Source organism: Jaculus jaculus, chromosome 6 (genome assembly GCF_020740685.1).
Source record: "Jaculus jaculus isolate mJacJac1 chromosome 6, mJacJac1.mat.Y.cur, whole genome shotgun sequence".
Classification (NCBI taxonomy): domain Eukaryota; kingdom Metazoa; phylum Chordata; class Mammalia; order Rodentia; family Dipodidae; genus Jaculus; species Jaculus jaculus.
The window spans coordinates 97,665,120-97,679,136 of record NC_059107.1 but is presented as its reverse complement, the minus strand read 5'-3'; the positions used below and the strand labels follow the sequence as shown (position 1 = coordinate 97,679,136).

Below are 14,017 nucleotides of genomic sequence, written 5' to 3'. Positions count from 1 at the left end.
CACCCTTACACACCTGAGTCTAATGATCAAGCTCATTCTAAATTGGATGTTTGAGCCATACAAATGGATGAGCTCTCTTAGCCTTTCCCGGTCTCCTTTGGCCCTTGGCCCCTTTTGTAAGCTGTTGGCTTCTCTGACCCTCTGGCTTGACTCCCTATGTGAGAGGCTGGAAAGGGAAATTTCTTTTTGTTTGGACATTTTTCTTCTTTGTTGTGTATAATGTCTTTAAGCTCTGAACCCCTTACTTTCTCTCAGACTTCTCAGAGCCCCATATGTGAAGAGGATCTTTTGACTTGGGCTCTCCTGGTGTACTTTCCGTGTGCGAGCATGCATGCGTGCATGTATGTCCATTCCCCAGAGACTTCTTCCCACAGACATGAGGGAGATTTTCTCTGTCTCCCAGCCTGGCTGGGAAAAGGGACAATTTCTTTGGCTTGGGCTTCCCTGCTTGCCTTCCCTCTTGATCCCTCTTCTCCCTAAAATCTCATAATTCATCATTTACCCTCCCATGAGTCTGCATTTTCAATTCTTTGATGACTTTGACAAGGATGTAAGTTGGGGTTCACTAGCCTGGGGTCTCCTGAATCTTCTTTAAAGGTTTAGAAAGACTATTAGATTAAGAGGAGGGAAGAGGATAAAGTACAGAGAGCTCCATGAGAAGGCAGGAGGAGATAAAGTCCCCTCTCCTGCATCTTTATGGAGCTCTAATCCCCCCCACACCCAAGACTCCAACTCCCACATCAACATCAAAAATAGTTTCATCAGGGCTGGAGAAGTGGCTCAGCAGTTAAGGCATTTGCCTACAAAGCCCAAAGATCCTGGTTCAATGCCCCAGTACCCACATATAGCCAGATTCACAAACTGGTACATGCCTCTGGGATTCATTTGCAATGGTTAGAGACCCTGGCATGCCCATACTCTCCCTCCTTCTCCCTCTCTCTCTCTTTCTCTCTCTCTCTCTCTTTCTCTCTCTCTCTTTGTGTGTGTATGTTCCATGGTTTTATCATTCTTACACTTTAAGCCAGTCATCCATTCCAAGTGTGCTGCTTCTCCATTCTCTGTGGAAAAGGAGAATACCTATTTACTACCCTTGGAAAAATAAAACTAAGTCAGGCATGGTGGTGCATGCCTTTAATCCCAACACTCAGGAGGCAGAGGTAGGAGAATCAACATGAGTTTGAAGCTACCCTGAGACTACATAGTGAAATCCAGGTCAGCCTGGACTAGAGTGAGACCCTAACCTCAAAAAAATAAGATAAAATAAAATAAAAGCCCCTTCAATGAATGGCCCTACCTAGCTCCTAAAGCCCTTTCCTTTGTCCTCTCTACCTTCACCCTCAAGGCCACTCCTCAATTCTGGGCCTGGCTTAGTCTCCGTATGTGTTCCAGAAGTCTAGCAGACCCCCACAGAGATGCTGAGGGAAGTGCCACATGGGAAAGCAGGAGAATCTAGATGGGGTCTTCACGCTGAGCTGCCATTGGAGGAAATGTTCAGCTTCTTGGCAAAAAGACCAGAGCTCCTTGGCAAAAAAAAAAAAAAAAAAAAAAAAAAAAAAAACCTGGGCTCACCAGAGATGTCTGAAAATTCCTCAGCACTGAAGTTCTGTTCCCCATCTCGGGGGAGGCTGATGAAGGCCTGCATGGCTGGGGAGAGTACAATGGCCCCACCGCTCGCCTGTCTGAGAAGACTTTCTAGGTACCTACAAAGAGGGCAAGAAAGTACAGGTTAGCATCCAGTCCCCAGATCTCGGCCACTGCTCCCTGCTATCACCACTGCAGTCAGGAAACTCTGCTAGAGGCTGGGGAAGGGAGCAGAGACTGGAGGAAGAGAGAGCAGCAATCTAATTAACACCCAAAAGCTGTTGGATGGGAAGCAGCTGGCAGCAATGTAATTCCACTTGGCTTCCAACCCGCAGGTATTCTGCCACGCCAGCAAATGCGGTGATGTGCGCTCCCCTCACTGCATTCCCCTTGTCCTTACCCTCTGTCAGGTACGAGAGAGGCTCGACAAAAGCACTGATAGAGCTCCTTTGACATACGCTTAGCCACAGCCTTTCCAGTGAAAACACTGGGCTGAGGACCTAGGACCCTGGAAACCAGTCTCAAGCCAGTATCCACGTTGTCTCTCTGACCTCCAAATCAGAGGGGCTGGCTCTCATCAGTGTCAGTAGAGGAAGGCTGGACCAACCCCAGCCACTCACCAGCATCAGCACCAGGTCTGCCAAATCCGGATGCCAAATGTTTGTTGTTGTTGTCATTTGTTTGTTTGTTTTTCTAGGTAGGATCTTGCTCTAGCCCAGGCTGATTTAGAATTAGTCTCAGTCTGGCCTCAACTCAAAGCAATCCTCCTACCTCAGCTTCCAGAGTGCTGGGATTTTTAAAGGCGTGCACCACCATGCCAGTTGCTTTTTCTTTTAATTTCAATGAGTTGTCAATTTTTTTAAAACAGATTTTATATAAAAAATAATAATTTGAGTTGGGCATGGTGGCACACATGTTTAATCCCAGCACTAGGGAGACAGAGGTAGGAGGATCACTGTGAGTTCGAGACTACCCTTAGACTACATAGGTCAGCCTGGACTAGAGTGAAAACCTACCTGAAAAAAACACCACCAACAATAATAATAATAATAATTTGGCTGGGGAGATGGCTCAGCAGTTAAAGACACTGATTGTAGGTCAATTCCCCAGTACCTACATAAAGCCAGATGAACAAAGTGGCACATGCATCTGGAGTTCATTTGCTCCAGCAGCCAGAGGGCATGGTGTGCCCATAGTCAGCCCCTCCATCCCTCCCTCCCTCTCTCTCTCTCACATACAGAAAAAAAACATTTAAAGAAAATAAAAATAATGGGGAGGGCCGGGCGTGGTGGCACACGCCTTTAATCCCAGCACTCGGGAGGCAGAGGTAGGAGAATCACTGTGAGTTCGAAACCACCCTGAGACTACATAGTGAATTCCAGGTCAGCCTGAGCTAGAGTGAGACCCTACCTCGAAGAAAAAAAAAAAAAATGGGGAGGAGATATGATAGAGAATGGAGTTTCAAAAGGGAAAGTCAGGGGAGGGAGGGTATTACCATGGGATATTTTTGTTTTGGTTTTGGAATGCACTATGGAGTCTCAGGGTGGCCTCGAACTCACGGCAATCCTACCTCTGCCTCCCAAGTGCTAGGATTAAAGGCGTGTGACACCACGCCTGGCCCATGGGATATTTTTTTTTCAATTTATTATGTGGCTTATTAAAAACAACAGAAAAGAGAATCTAATAGTTTCTTTTACAGAATAATACTTCCTATCTCAATTGATGTAGGCAAAAATAAAGCTTTCTAAAAGAAATTCTCAAAGGGTCGAAAAAATTCAGTGTATTTTGAAGTGCAAAACTAAGCATGCTTTATTATTATGTTTTAATGTAAGAGAAATATACTACTGCTCAACCTCTTACTGTAAGGCTGGCAGCCCTGAGAACGCCTTCTTTAACGTGGCATGGTATGGACACATTCCTACCCCCCAAAGGAACGAGAGGCAGATCTTTCCACATGCAACCATGGGATATTTTTATAATCGTGGAAGTTGTTAATAAAAATTTGAAAAAAAAAATGAATAAAAATAATTTAACAGAACAGCATGCCACTGATACTGAAAGGAGGCTGGCCCTTTAGAGAGTCAGTCGCTACTAACCCTTCAAAGTCCTCATGCAGCCTGTGACATTCAGGTACCTTGCCCCCCTGGGCTGGACTGGGCTGGCACTTGTATTTGCAAGTTGTTTCACCTTAGCCAGGATTTTTTGTTTTGTTTTGCTTTGCTTTGCTTTGGTTTTTGAACAGATAAGCTGACAATAGATTTAGAGCGCCACCCAGTGGCTTGGGGAAGCTGGGATCTGACTCTTAAACATCGAAAAGGATTTCACTTTCTCTGGTTTGGGGGAGCTGCTTTCTCTACTAAGGACAATCTACTGGACTTGACATGGTCACATCTGAGGAAGGGACCGTGTTCTGGGAAGACAGTGGCAGGCAGTATCATTCTGAGTTAAAAGCTAGGGCAAAAAGAGAAATAACATTGCCAGAAAATAGAGCAAGATTATTGTCAGTCAGAACAGCAAGAATCCAGAAGAGGAAAGTTCAGGACTGGAAACTAGAGGAAAAGGTCAGCTATAGGCTAGTCCAGTGAGTGGTGTTGCAAAGGCTAGAAAGCAGTTTCTGGTGGGCAGAAGGAGTGTGGCTTCCCCTGTTCTTGCTCTGATCCTCAACCAGAAACAAGACTCTTTTTCAGGGTCCATGTGTCCCTGAAAGCTAAAATCCTTGGGGACTATGTAAAGGAAAAAATGCAAACAGGCTTTGGAGGTATCTCAGTTGGCAGAATGCTTACTTTATTATGCATAAAGCACTACATACACCAGGCATGTTGGCACACACCTGTAATCACAGTACTGGAGGTGGAGGTAAGAGGGTCGGGAGGCCAGAGTCATCCTTGGCAGCAGAGCGAGTTTCAGGCCAGCCTGGGCTACATGAAGCTCTGTATTAAAAAGAGGGAGAGGGTCTGAGAAGAGGGCTCGGTGAGTAAGAGCTCATGCCACAAGCATGAGGGCCTGAGAGCCTGAGTTTGAATCCCCAGGGTCCACATAAACAGCTGGGCATGGCCACAGAGAAAGAGAGGAAGGGAGAGGCTGTGTGTAACACAAGTCTTGTGGGAAGTGGAGACTGGGCTTGCAAAACCCACAGCTCTCTGTTCAGAGCGTCTCCAGCTCAAGGAAACACACAGGTGAGTGATAGGACACCCAGCATTCCCCTCAGGGCCCAGCACACCTGGAAGCACATCTCTGCATGCATGTGCAATATACCAGGCGCAAACACACCATCACCACCACAACACATACTAACCAAAAAACAAAGAAAAGTGGGGCTGGGTGTGGTGGTCCATGCATTGAAGCCCAACACTCAGGAGAGCACTCAGGAGCAGAGGCAGGATGATCACCATGAGTTTGAGGCCATCCTGAGACTACATAGTGAATTCCAGGTCACCCTGGGCTAGAACAAGGCCCTGCCTCCAAAAAAACAAAATGTGGGGCTCAGCTAAGGAGTTGGCTGAGTGGAAAAGGGATTTGCCACACAAGCATGAGGACCTGTGTTTGGATCCTCATAACCCGTGCAAAGCCAGAGGCAGCAGTGCATGTCCAGCCTTTGTCCAGTGAGGTGGGAGGCAGTGAACAGGGGTACCCCAGAAGCTCACAGGCCAGCTAGCCTGACACATGCAGTGGTGGACAACAAAGACGCCCTGTCTCAATCAAGGTGGAAGGTAGGACCAACACCCAAAGCTGTCCCCTGACCACCACACACAAGACTTTTGGCACATGCACATCCACATACACACAAACATACACACGCACACAAAATATTGTTAGCTAACAGAGGGAGGTGGTGGGGAGGAAGCAACACTCACCAGTTTGTATACAGAGTGGTGACAGTCTGTTCCCCACACAAGTCCAGTGGCTGCGTCTGCTGCAGGAGGGCATTGCGGACGACTCTGGAAGCATCTGCACCCAAAAACTGTGCCAGTGATTGAATAAAACTGATGTACGCCTTGATTCCTGCCAGTAGCTCAGAGGGCCTAAGGATCTCCTGGGTTGTGGCATTGTAGCCAGCCAGCCACACAATGGCTCTAAGTGACAAAAGCCATAATTACCATCCTGATGATAAACACAGTAGCAATTATTGACGCTGTACTGTCCATGCTGGTTTGATCTCACATGTTCCTTCATTCAAACCACACAACAGCCCACTAAGGGTGGGACTATCAACCCCACTTCATGGATAATAAAACCGAGACAGACATAACTAATCACTTGTTGAAGCCCACACAGCAGGCAGGTGGCAGAGCGGGGACTTGGACGCAATCACGTTTGATCGTTAATCATGTTTTCCTCTGGAGAAAAGAGGTCAGCTGGTAAAAGTCCTGAGCTCCCAAGTGCTCTGTGTCTCCCAGGGCCCAAACCACCTGTATTCCTAGCAGCAGCATTTGTCGTTTCTCCTCAGAAATAATTAGTTCCAACTGCTGTCAGGAATGAAAACCCGTGCTTAGAAATGTTTAGAAATGCAGTGCCACCATCAGCCACCAAGGATGCCAGGGCTGGATAGAGCATGTGTGGCTGGCACACAACCACAGAAAACGTTAGAGAAGGTGGGATAAATGTCCCCATGTGCAACTGCAGGAGCACACCAGGAAGTGCAGAACTCCGGAAGCTCCCAATCTCTTCCCCAGGGGCCAGAGATCTCACACTAGAGTCAGTTCTTCCACTTACAGCTTTCTACCTTGTGAAAAGGTAAAGGGGGTGGAGGGGAGAAGAGCACCATACTTCACAGTGGGTCAACACTTGCACCTCAGTATAAATAAGTTCTTCAGATTCTTCCCAAGCCACAACATGCTTGCAGTTTTTATTTGATTTTTTTTTAACAAAAAACGTTTATAGCTGAGAGGGACAAGATGGCCTGCTCCATAAATGAAAGGGAAGTATTGAGCTGGGAAAACAGCTCAGCAGTTAAAGGCATTTCCTTGCAAAACATGATGACTCAGGTTCAATTCCCCAGTACCCATAAAGGACCAGATGCATGGAGTGACACATGCACCTGGAGTTTGTTTGCAGTGGCAGGAGGCCCTGGTGCATATATTCTTTCTTTCCTTCTTCCTCCCTCTGCTTGCAAATCAATCAATCAATCAATCAATCAATAAGGAAAGGAAGGAAGGAAGGAAGGAAGGAAGGAAGGAAGGAAGGAAGGAAGGAAGGAAGGAAGGAAGGGAGGGCTGGAGAGATGGTTTAGCTGTTAAGGTGCTTGCCTGCAGAGTCTAAGGACCTATGTTCTATTTTCCAGATCCCATGATAGCCAGACACACAAAGGTGAGGCAAGCACAAGGTCGCACATGCCCACTAGGTGGTGGAAGCGTCTGGAGTTGGATTGCAGTGGCTGAGGTCCTGGCGCATCTCTCTTCTCTCTCTGTCTGTTTTTCTTGCTCTCTTGCTCTCTCTAAAAAGGAAAGGGATGGAGGGAGGGAGGGAAGCAGGGAAGGAGGGAAATGCTAAGAACCTCCAGTACTATTTGAGGGAGAATAATAGAGAAGGGACAGGCAGAGGGCAAGCCTAATCAATGGTAGGGTTTTCAGCCAAGTATAGTGGTACATGCCTGTCCTAAACAACACTCAGAAGGTTAAGGCAGAAGGATTGAGAGTTTGAGGACAGCCTAGGCTACATACTGAGGCCCTGCATCTATGTAAGTAGATATGAAGTAGAGGAATAGAATACTAGAGTTGGGATGATCTAAATGAGATCAGGGTACTGTGACAGAGGAGAGGAGAGGGTTGGGAGATTAACCAAAACTTAAGTCATTATTTTCTTAAAGCCAAACAGAAACATACTTCTTTGTTAGCTAATTAAAAAAAAAAAAAATATATATATATATATATATATATATATATATATATTTTGTTTGTTTGCTTGTTTGTTTGTTTAAAGTTTGGGAAGGCTGGGCATGGTGGCACATGCCTTTAATTACAGCACTCGGGAGGCAGAGGTAGGAGGATCACCATGAGTTCGAGGGCAGCCTGAGACTACATAGTGATTCCAGGTCAGCCTGGGCTAGAGTGAGACCCTACCTCAAAACAACAAAAAAAAGTTTGGGAAGAATTACCCTGTAGAGTAGATAATGCTGTACCCAGAAGCCATGGGTTGTTATATGAAAATCCTAGTGCCTGAAGTCTCCAGAACACTACAAACCATTGCCAAGGCTCTTGGTTGCCTACCAGAACTAGATGGTAAGACCCTTTTGCTGCAGTGAAGCTCTGCCACTGAGCTACACCCCAAATATGTAGCCCAGGCTGGCCTCAAACTCCTGATCCTCCTGCCTCTGCCTCTTTAGCAATTTCCTACTGGCATGCTCCACCACAACCACCCCTATGCTGAAGATACCACATGCTTTGGTTACAGGACACTGAGAAATCAAGCTGGTACCAAGCTAGAAGCCTCTTTCCCTACTAGCTGTCATAGTACTGGAAAGTGCTATGCAGCCTGCCTGGGGACAAAAGCCATCAGCAGTCTTAACCAACAATGGACCCTGTGAGCCACACAACTGGCCACATAGGCAAGATGTGCCCACTAGTACAATTCTGGAATGACTGTTATGGGGGAAGCCAACTGCTCTCTGATTAGATTTAAGGCCTGCTCCACAGGAGGGAATTCATGTCTTATACTAAGAATCTACTATTACATAGCTAAATGATGTACTCTATTAACTTGTCCTTTAAATATTTACATTTATGCCCATAGATTAGTGCTGCTCTCACTTTTGGCCAAAGAAGCTTCTTTTTGCAGATGGCAGTAACTACTGGAGAGACTCAAAACTCATCAAAGTGCTTAATAGAAGTGACAGTTAACTACTCAACATTAAATGAGATATCTCTATCACATCCTCCATGGCTCGGGGAACATTACAGAAGATTGTAGCAGAAAGCATGTGAGAGTCAAAAGATGAGGAGTGTTTTGAAACAATGTCTTCAGGACATGTCGTGGCCTTTGCATTCCTGACTTCACAGGGGCTACCATGGGCTCCACAAGACCTGAATAATACTGGGCCCATCAACGTGCCACCATGAATGGTAGAGGAGGGCAAAAAGAAACGAGCACAAAGGAAGATGGACAAGTTAGAAAGAAAATGGGGAAAAAAGAAGGTGGGGATTCTGATCAAAATGTGTTATGTACATGTATGAAAATTATTGATAAAAAAAAGTTTGGGCTGGGGAGAAGGCTCAGCAGTTAAAGGCACTTGCTTGCAAGGCCTGCCAGCCCTGGTTCCATTAGCCAAATCCCACATAAAGCCAGATTCACAAAGTGGCACATGCATCTGGAGTTTGTGTACAATGATAAGAGGACCTAGAATGACCATACACATTCTCTTTCTCTCCCTCCCTCCCTCCCTCTCTTTCTCTAATAAATAAAAAAGAAGAAGAAGAAACTAGGGCTAGAGAGATGGCTCAGCAGTTAAGGTACTTGCCTGCAAAGCCAAAGGACCCAGGTTCAATTCCCCAGGATCCACATAAGCTAGATGCACAAGATGGCACATGTGTCTGGAATTCATTTGCAGTGGCTAGAAGCCCTGGCACACCCATTCTCTATTTTCCTTCCTTCCTCTCTCTCTCTCTCCCTCTCTCTCTCTCTTTCTCAAAAAAATAAATAAATAAAAATAAGAAAAATTTAACAAATTAATTTTTTTCTAAGTTTAAGGGCTGGGAAGATGGCTCAACAGTTAAAGGTACTTGCTTGCAAAGCCTGCTGACCTGGGTTTGTTTTCCCAATGCCCATGTAAATCCAGATGCATAAAGTGGTGCATGCATCTGGAGTTTGTTTGCAATGGCAATGGCCTTAGCTTACTCAGTTTCTCTCTTTCTCTTTCTCTCTCTCTGTCATAAATAAAAATAGTTTTTAAAAAATAGTTTAAGCTGAGGAGATGGCTCAGTGCTTAAAGTCACTTGCTTGCAAAATCTGTTGGCCAGGGTTCAATTCCCCATTACCTATGTAAAGCCAGACACACAAAGTGGTGTACGCATGCCTCTGGAGTTTGCAACAACAAAAAGCCCTCTCTCTCTCTCTCTCTCTCTCTCTCTCTCTCTCTCTCTCTCTCACACACACACACACACACACACACACACAAATAAATAAAAATATTTTTAAAAAGAAATAAAGGGCTGGAGAGATGGCTTACCTATTAAGGCATTTGCCTGCAAAGCCAAAGGATCCTGGTTCAAATCTCTGGGACCCACGTAAGCCAGATGCACAAGGGGGTGCATGCATCTGGAATTCATTTGCAGTGGCTAGAGGCCCTTGCACGTCCATTCTCTCCCTCACACGTGCATTCTCTCCCTCTCTCTCACTCTGCCTCTTTCTCTCTCTCAAATAAATAAATAAATTATATATTTTTGTTTTGTTTTGTTTTGTTTTTTGGTAGGGTCTCACTGTAGCTCAGCCTGACCTGGAATTCACTATGTAGTCTCAGGATGGCCTTGAACTCATGGTGATCCTACCTCTGCCTCCCGAGTGCTGGGATTAAAGGTGTGTGCCACTACGCCCAGCTTAATAAAATATATTTTTGAAAAAAAAAAAAAGAAATAGAGAGGAGCAAGGGGAATGATAGAGGGTGGAGTTGCAATGGGAAAAGTGGGGGAAGCAGGAAATTACCATAGTTTATTGTCAATAATTATGGACTTGGTCAATATAAATAAATAAGTAAAAGAAGTAGCAAGCTAGGCATGGTGGTACACACCTTTAATCCCAGCACTTAGGAAACAGAGGTAGATCACTGTGATTACATAATGAATTCCAAGGTCAGCCTAGGCTAGAGCAAGACCCTATCTTGAAAAGAAAAAATTGAAAGAAACAGAAGGAAAAACAGTTTAAAACAAACAAAACAGGGCTTTCACTGAAGCCAAATCTCTAAGCAAACCTGGAACTTTGGAACTAATTATGTCAGAAACTAAGAATCACAGATTCAGGGGAAACTAAATGATCATACCCATACTGCTCCAGGGCCTGCAAACTCCACCAGCTGCTTGAGGTGTGCACATGGGTCATTATCACTGTCATCTCCTGAGGTTGTGCAAGCAGCTGAGACGCTTCCTGCCATATAGGCTAATGTGTACACAATGCAAACAAGCTCATTTTACTTTACCCAAGCAAAACCCTAATGGAAAAATACATTTACATCTCCCACAATCAAAACACAGACTCATAACAAGTCTTCTCCAGCTTCTGTTCTTGTTCCTGCTAATACAGCCCAAGTGAACTATGGAAGCAAAGCTTATCACAGCTCTGCTCCAAACCAGCCCCGTCTCCCCATCTCAAATAACAGCCCCAGGGCTCACAGTGCCTCACAAGCCTAAATGACCCGCCATCACTCTGCTGGTTAGCCTCATGTTGTAAGTACCTTGCCCATTCTACAACTACTCGGAACAGAGCTGCATGCCCCCACCTCAGAGCCTTGGCACACGCTGTTTCTTCTGCCTGCCAAGCTTGCTCCCCAGGGAGTCACACGCCACTCCTGGCTTCTTCGTTCTTCACAAGGTTCGGTCTACTGCAAGCATACATGCTTCCTAGCTCCCCGCCCAGCCTTATCTTTCTTCTCAGTAATCCATCGTGTGTTCCACTCTCCCATTTTGTTAGTCTACCTCCTCCACTAGAAGGTAAGCTTCATGGGACAGGGATCTCTATGTTTTGAATACTGCTTTCTCAACAACCTCTAGAACATTCCAGACACATAGTAGGTGTTTAATCAATTGCTGAATTGATTGCTACATATTTCAAAACAAAACACAAAAGAATAATGAATTCTTTATAATCTCTTTCCCATACCCCTAATTAACTATGGTGCCCAGTGCCCTCATAAGGGGCATTCCTCCTCCTTTAAGGAGCTGTGGAATGAGGGGCAAAGTCCAGCAAGGCAATTTATTTAACTAAGGCTTATTATGTTGGGAATTTTGTAATCACAGTAATCTTTGTTCACTGATCCTCAATTACAGGTAATTCACAATGAGCTGTAAGGTAAATATCATTATACTCAGAGTACAAGGAAGGAAACTCACTAACATATGTTAGATAATCTGCTTCACTGTTGTAGCCAGTTGCCAAGATGTCCATACTGCTCTGCTGGCTGCAGAGGCTCTGCTCATTCTCCCCAACCTCAATCCCACTTTTTGGGATAAAGTCTCATGTAGTCCATGCTGGCCTAAAACTCACTAGGTAGCCAAGGATGACCTTGAACTCTTGATCCCCCTGTCTCTGCCTCCCAAGTACTAGGCTGTGCTCATTCTACCACACTGGGGGGTTGAGGGTTGACTACCTGCTCAACAAAGCCCCCTGCACAGGTGTAGAGCTCTTCTCATTTATTTTTTCATAAATATGCCTGGGACCCAAGCCAGACGACTTCAAAATTTACAGCCGGTGGCACAAGCACCAGGGTGGATCTGATGGAGCCCACAATGAAGATCACCACAGCACAGAAAAGTAGACTAGGAAGGATGGTACCTGTTGAGCCTGGCCTCCAGGTGGCTGCTGAGATACTCAGATGGGAAGATAGTATGTTTAAACACAGAGAAGCTATGCACATGATTCATTGCCAGTGCCAATTCGGTCAAGTTTAGGTGGAGTTTATCCATGCTAGAAAGAAAAATGAGCTTTGATTATGGTCTTGTATTGGTGACTGAGAAGAGTCAAGCCATGTTCCTCAGACCCCTGTCCTCCTTAGGGATACTGTAGATACCCATGCCAGCTTCAAAAGCAAAGGAGAAAATTCACAGCTCTATGTTTTTCTATGTACGTCATTTCCCACAACCACTTCTACACTTTTTCCTGGTCATCTTCCCTCTTTCCCTTTCTCCCTTCTTTGCTTCAGCACCCACTTGGTCCTCTGGGGCCCAGCCTCTCACTTGGTGACAATGCTGCGGTTCTTCCGGTGACTCTCAGCTCCTGGCTTGTCCCTCTCAGGCTCTCCTTTCCTGGGATTCTGCCTCTGCTTCATGGTCTTCTTATTCTTGGCCTTGCTGATGGTGGTGGCACAGTGCTTAGGAAGAAGCTTAGAAAAATAATGTGAAGGGAGAAATGAGATTGTTGCTAGCAGATATGAGAAGGCCTCTGTAACCTTCTTCTCCCTACTCCTCATTTTTCTTTCTATAGTGCAAGCTTATTTGAAATGTGTTTACCCCTTTCGTTGTTCATAAATCTTTCTCCATAAAATGCCTGATGTCCCAAGATTGCATTATTTTTCAAAGATCAGAGCACTGCCTACCCCATCCTGAGGCCATTCAGTGGAAAAAGCCAAGCAAAGACAAGTGGATCCAAGAGCGCCACTCGACTTGTTTACAGGGGCTCCTGACATGGGAAAACAATAATTCTTTGGTAGATAGAAGAGTCACCTTGCGGACTACATTCCCTCATGTTCTGTCCCATGAAGCTCATTGCCCATGCTACCAGCCCTCCTGAAACTCTGACTTGACACAGTGTTGCTGCTTCTTTCTTCTTTAAAATTTATTTCGTGGGCTGGGGAGATGGCTCAGCAGCTAAGGCACTTGCTTGCAAAGCTTGAAAGCCTGGGCTCATCTCCCTAGTACTCATGTAAAGCCAGAGACACTAAAGTGGCACCTGCACCTGAAGTTTACTTGCAGTGACAAGAGGTCCTGGTGTGCCAATATTCTCCTCTCTCTCTTTCTCTCTCTCTCTCTCCAATAAATAAATATTTCTTAAAAATAAAAAAATAGGACTGGAGAGTTTGCTTAGTGGTGAAGATACTTGCCTACAAAGCCCTAGGACCTAGGTGGGTTCCCCAGTATCCATGTAAGCCAGATGCACAAGGTGGTAGATGTATCTGGAGTTTGTTTGCAGTATCTAGAGGACCTTGCATGCCCATTTTCTCACTTTTTCTCTCTCTGCCTCTTTCTTTCTCTCAAGTAAATAAATAAACACAATGTTTTGGGCTAGAGAAATGGCTTCGAGGTTAAATGCTTGCCTGTGAAGCCTAAGGACCCTGGTTCAAGGCTCACTTCCCCAGGACCCACATAAGCCAGATGCACAAGGTGGCGCATGCATCTGGAGTTCGTTTGCAGTGGCTGGAGGCCCTGGCGTGCCCATTCTCTCTCTATCTGCCTGTTTCTCTCTCTCTCTCTCTGTCACTCTCAAAGAAATAAATAAATAAACAAATAAATACAATGTTTTTTTTAAATAAAGAATATTTTTTTCTTTTTGCCCGTTAACTTAAACTTAAATCCCATACCTCTTCACTTCTCCAACTCTTGCTTTGTACAAAATAAATAAATAAATAAAATCCACCTTAACAGACAAATATTTAGCAACCCTGATATTATACAAAAGTATCTGTGGTAGATTCTAAAAGCACTAAAATGTAACTCTATTAGTAATGGCACCAGTAACTGTTGACTCAAAATGTTAATCATGGAGGGCCAGTATTCATGTGGCTACAAAAGTGCTCTGT

At 45.1% G+C, this 14,017-nt stretch overlaps 1 protein-coding gene and 1 non-coding gene across 2 annotated transcripts in view; both read right to left on the bottom strand.

Annotated features, from left to right (window-relative positions):
• Nucleotides 1–14,017, bottom strand: part of Nckap1l (NCK associated protein 1 like) — a 73,266-nt gene that overhangs the window by 19,991 nt on the left and 39,258 nt on the right. Inside the window, exons 19-22 of the mRNA XM_004649931.2 lie at nucleotides 12,459–12,604; nucleotides 12,058–12,189; nucleotides 5,436–5,654; nucleotides 1,570–1,700 (exon numbers count right to left, since the gene is read on the bottom strand). Of these exons, the coding sequence (XP_004649988.2) occupies nucleotides 1,570–1,700; nucleotides 5,436–5,654; nucleotides 12,058–12,189; nucleotides 12,459–12,604 (628 nt within the window). The remainder of the gene's footprint in view (nucleotides 1–1,569; nucleotides 1,701–5,435; nucleotides 5,655–12,057; nucleotides 12,190–12,458; nucleotides 12,605–14,017) is intronic.
• LOC123461995 lies at nucleotides 3,405–3,541 on the bottom strand. Its single transcript, XR_006638033.1, has one exon. It is a non-coding gene; the product is annotated as a small nucleolar RNA U109 (small nucleolar RNA).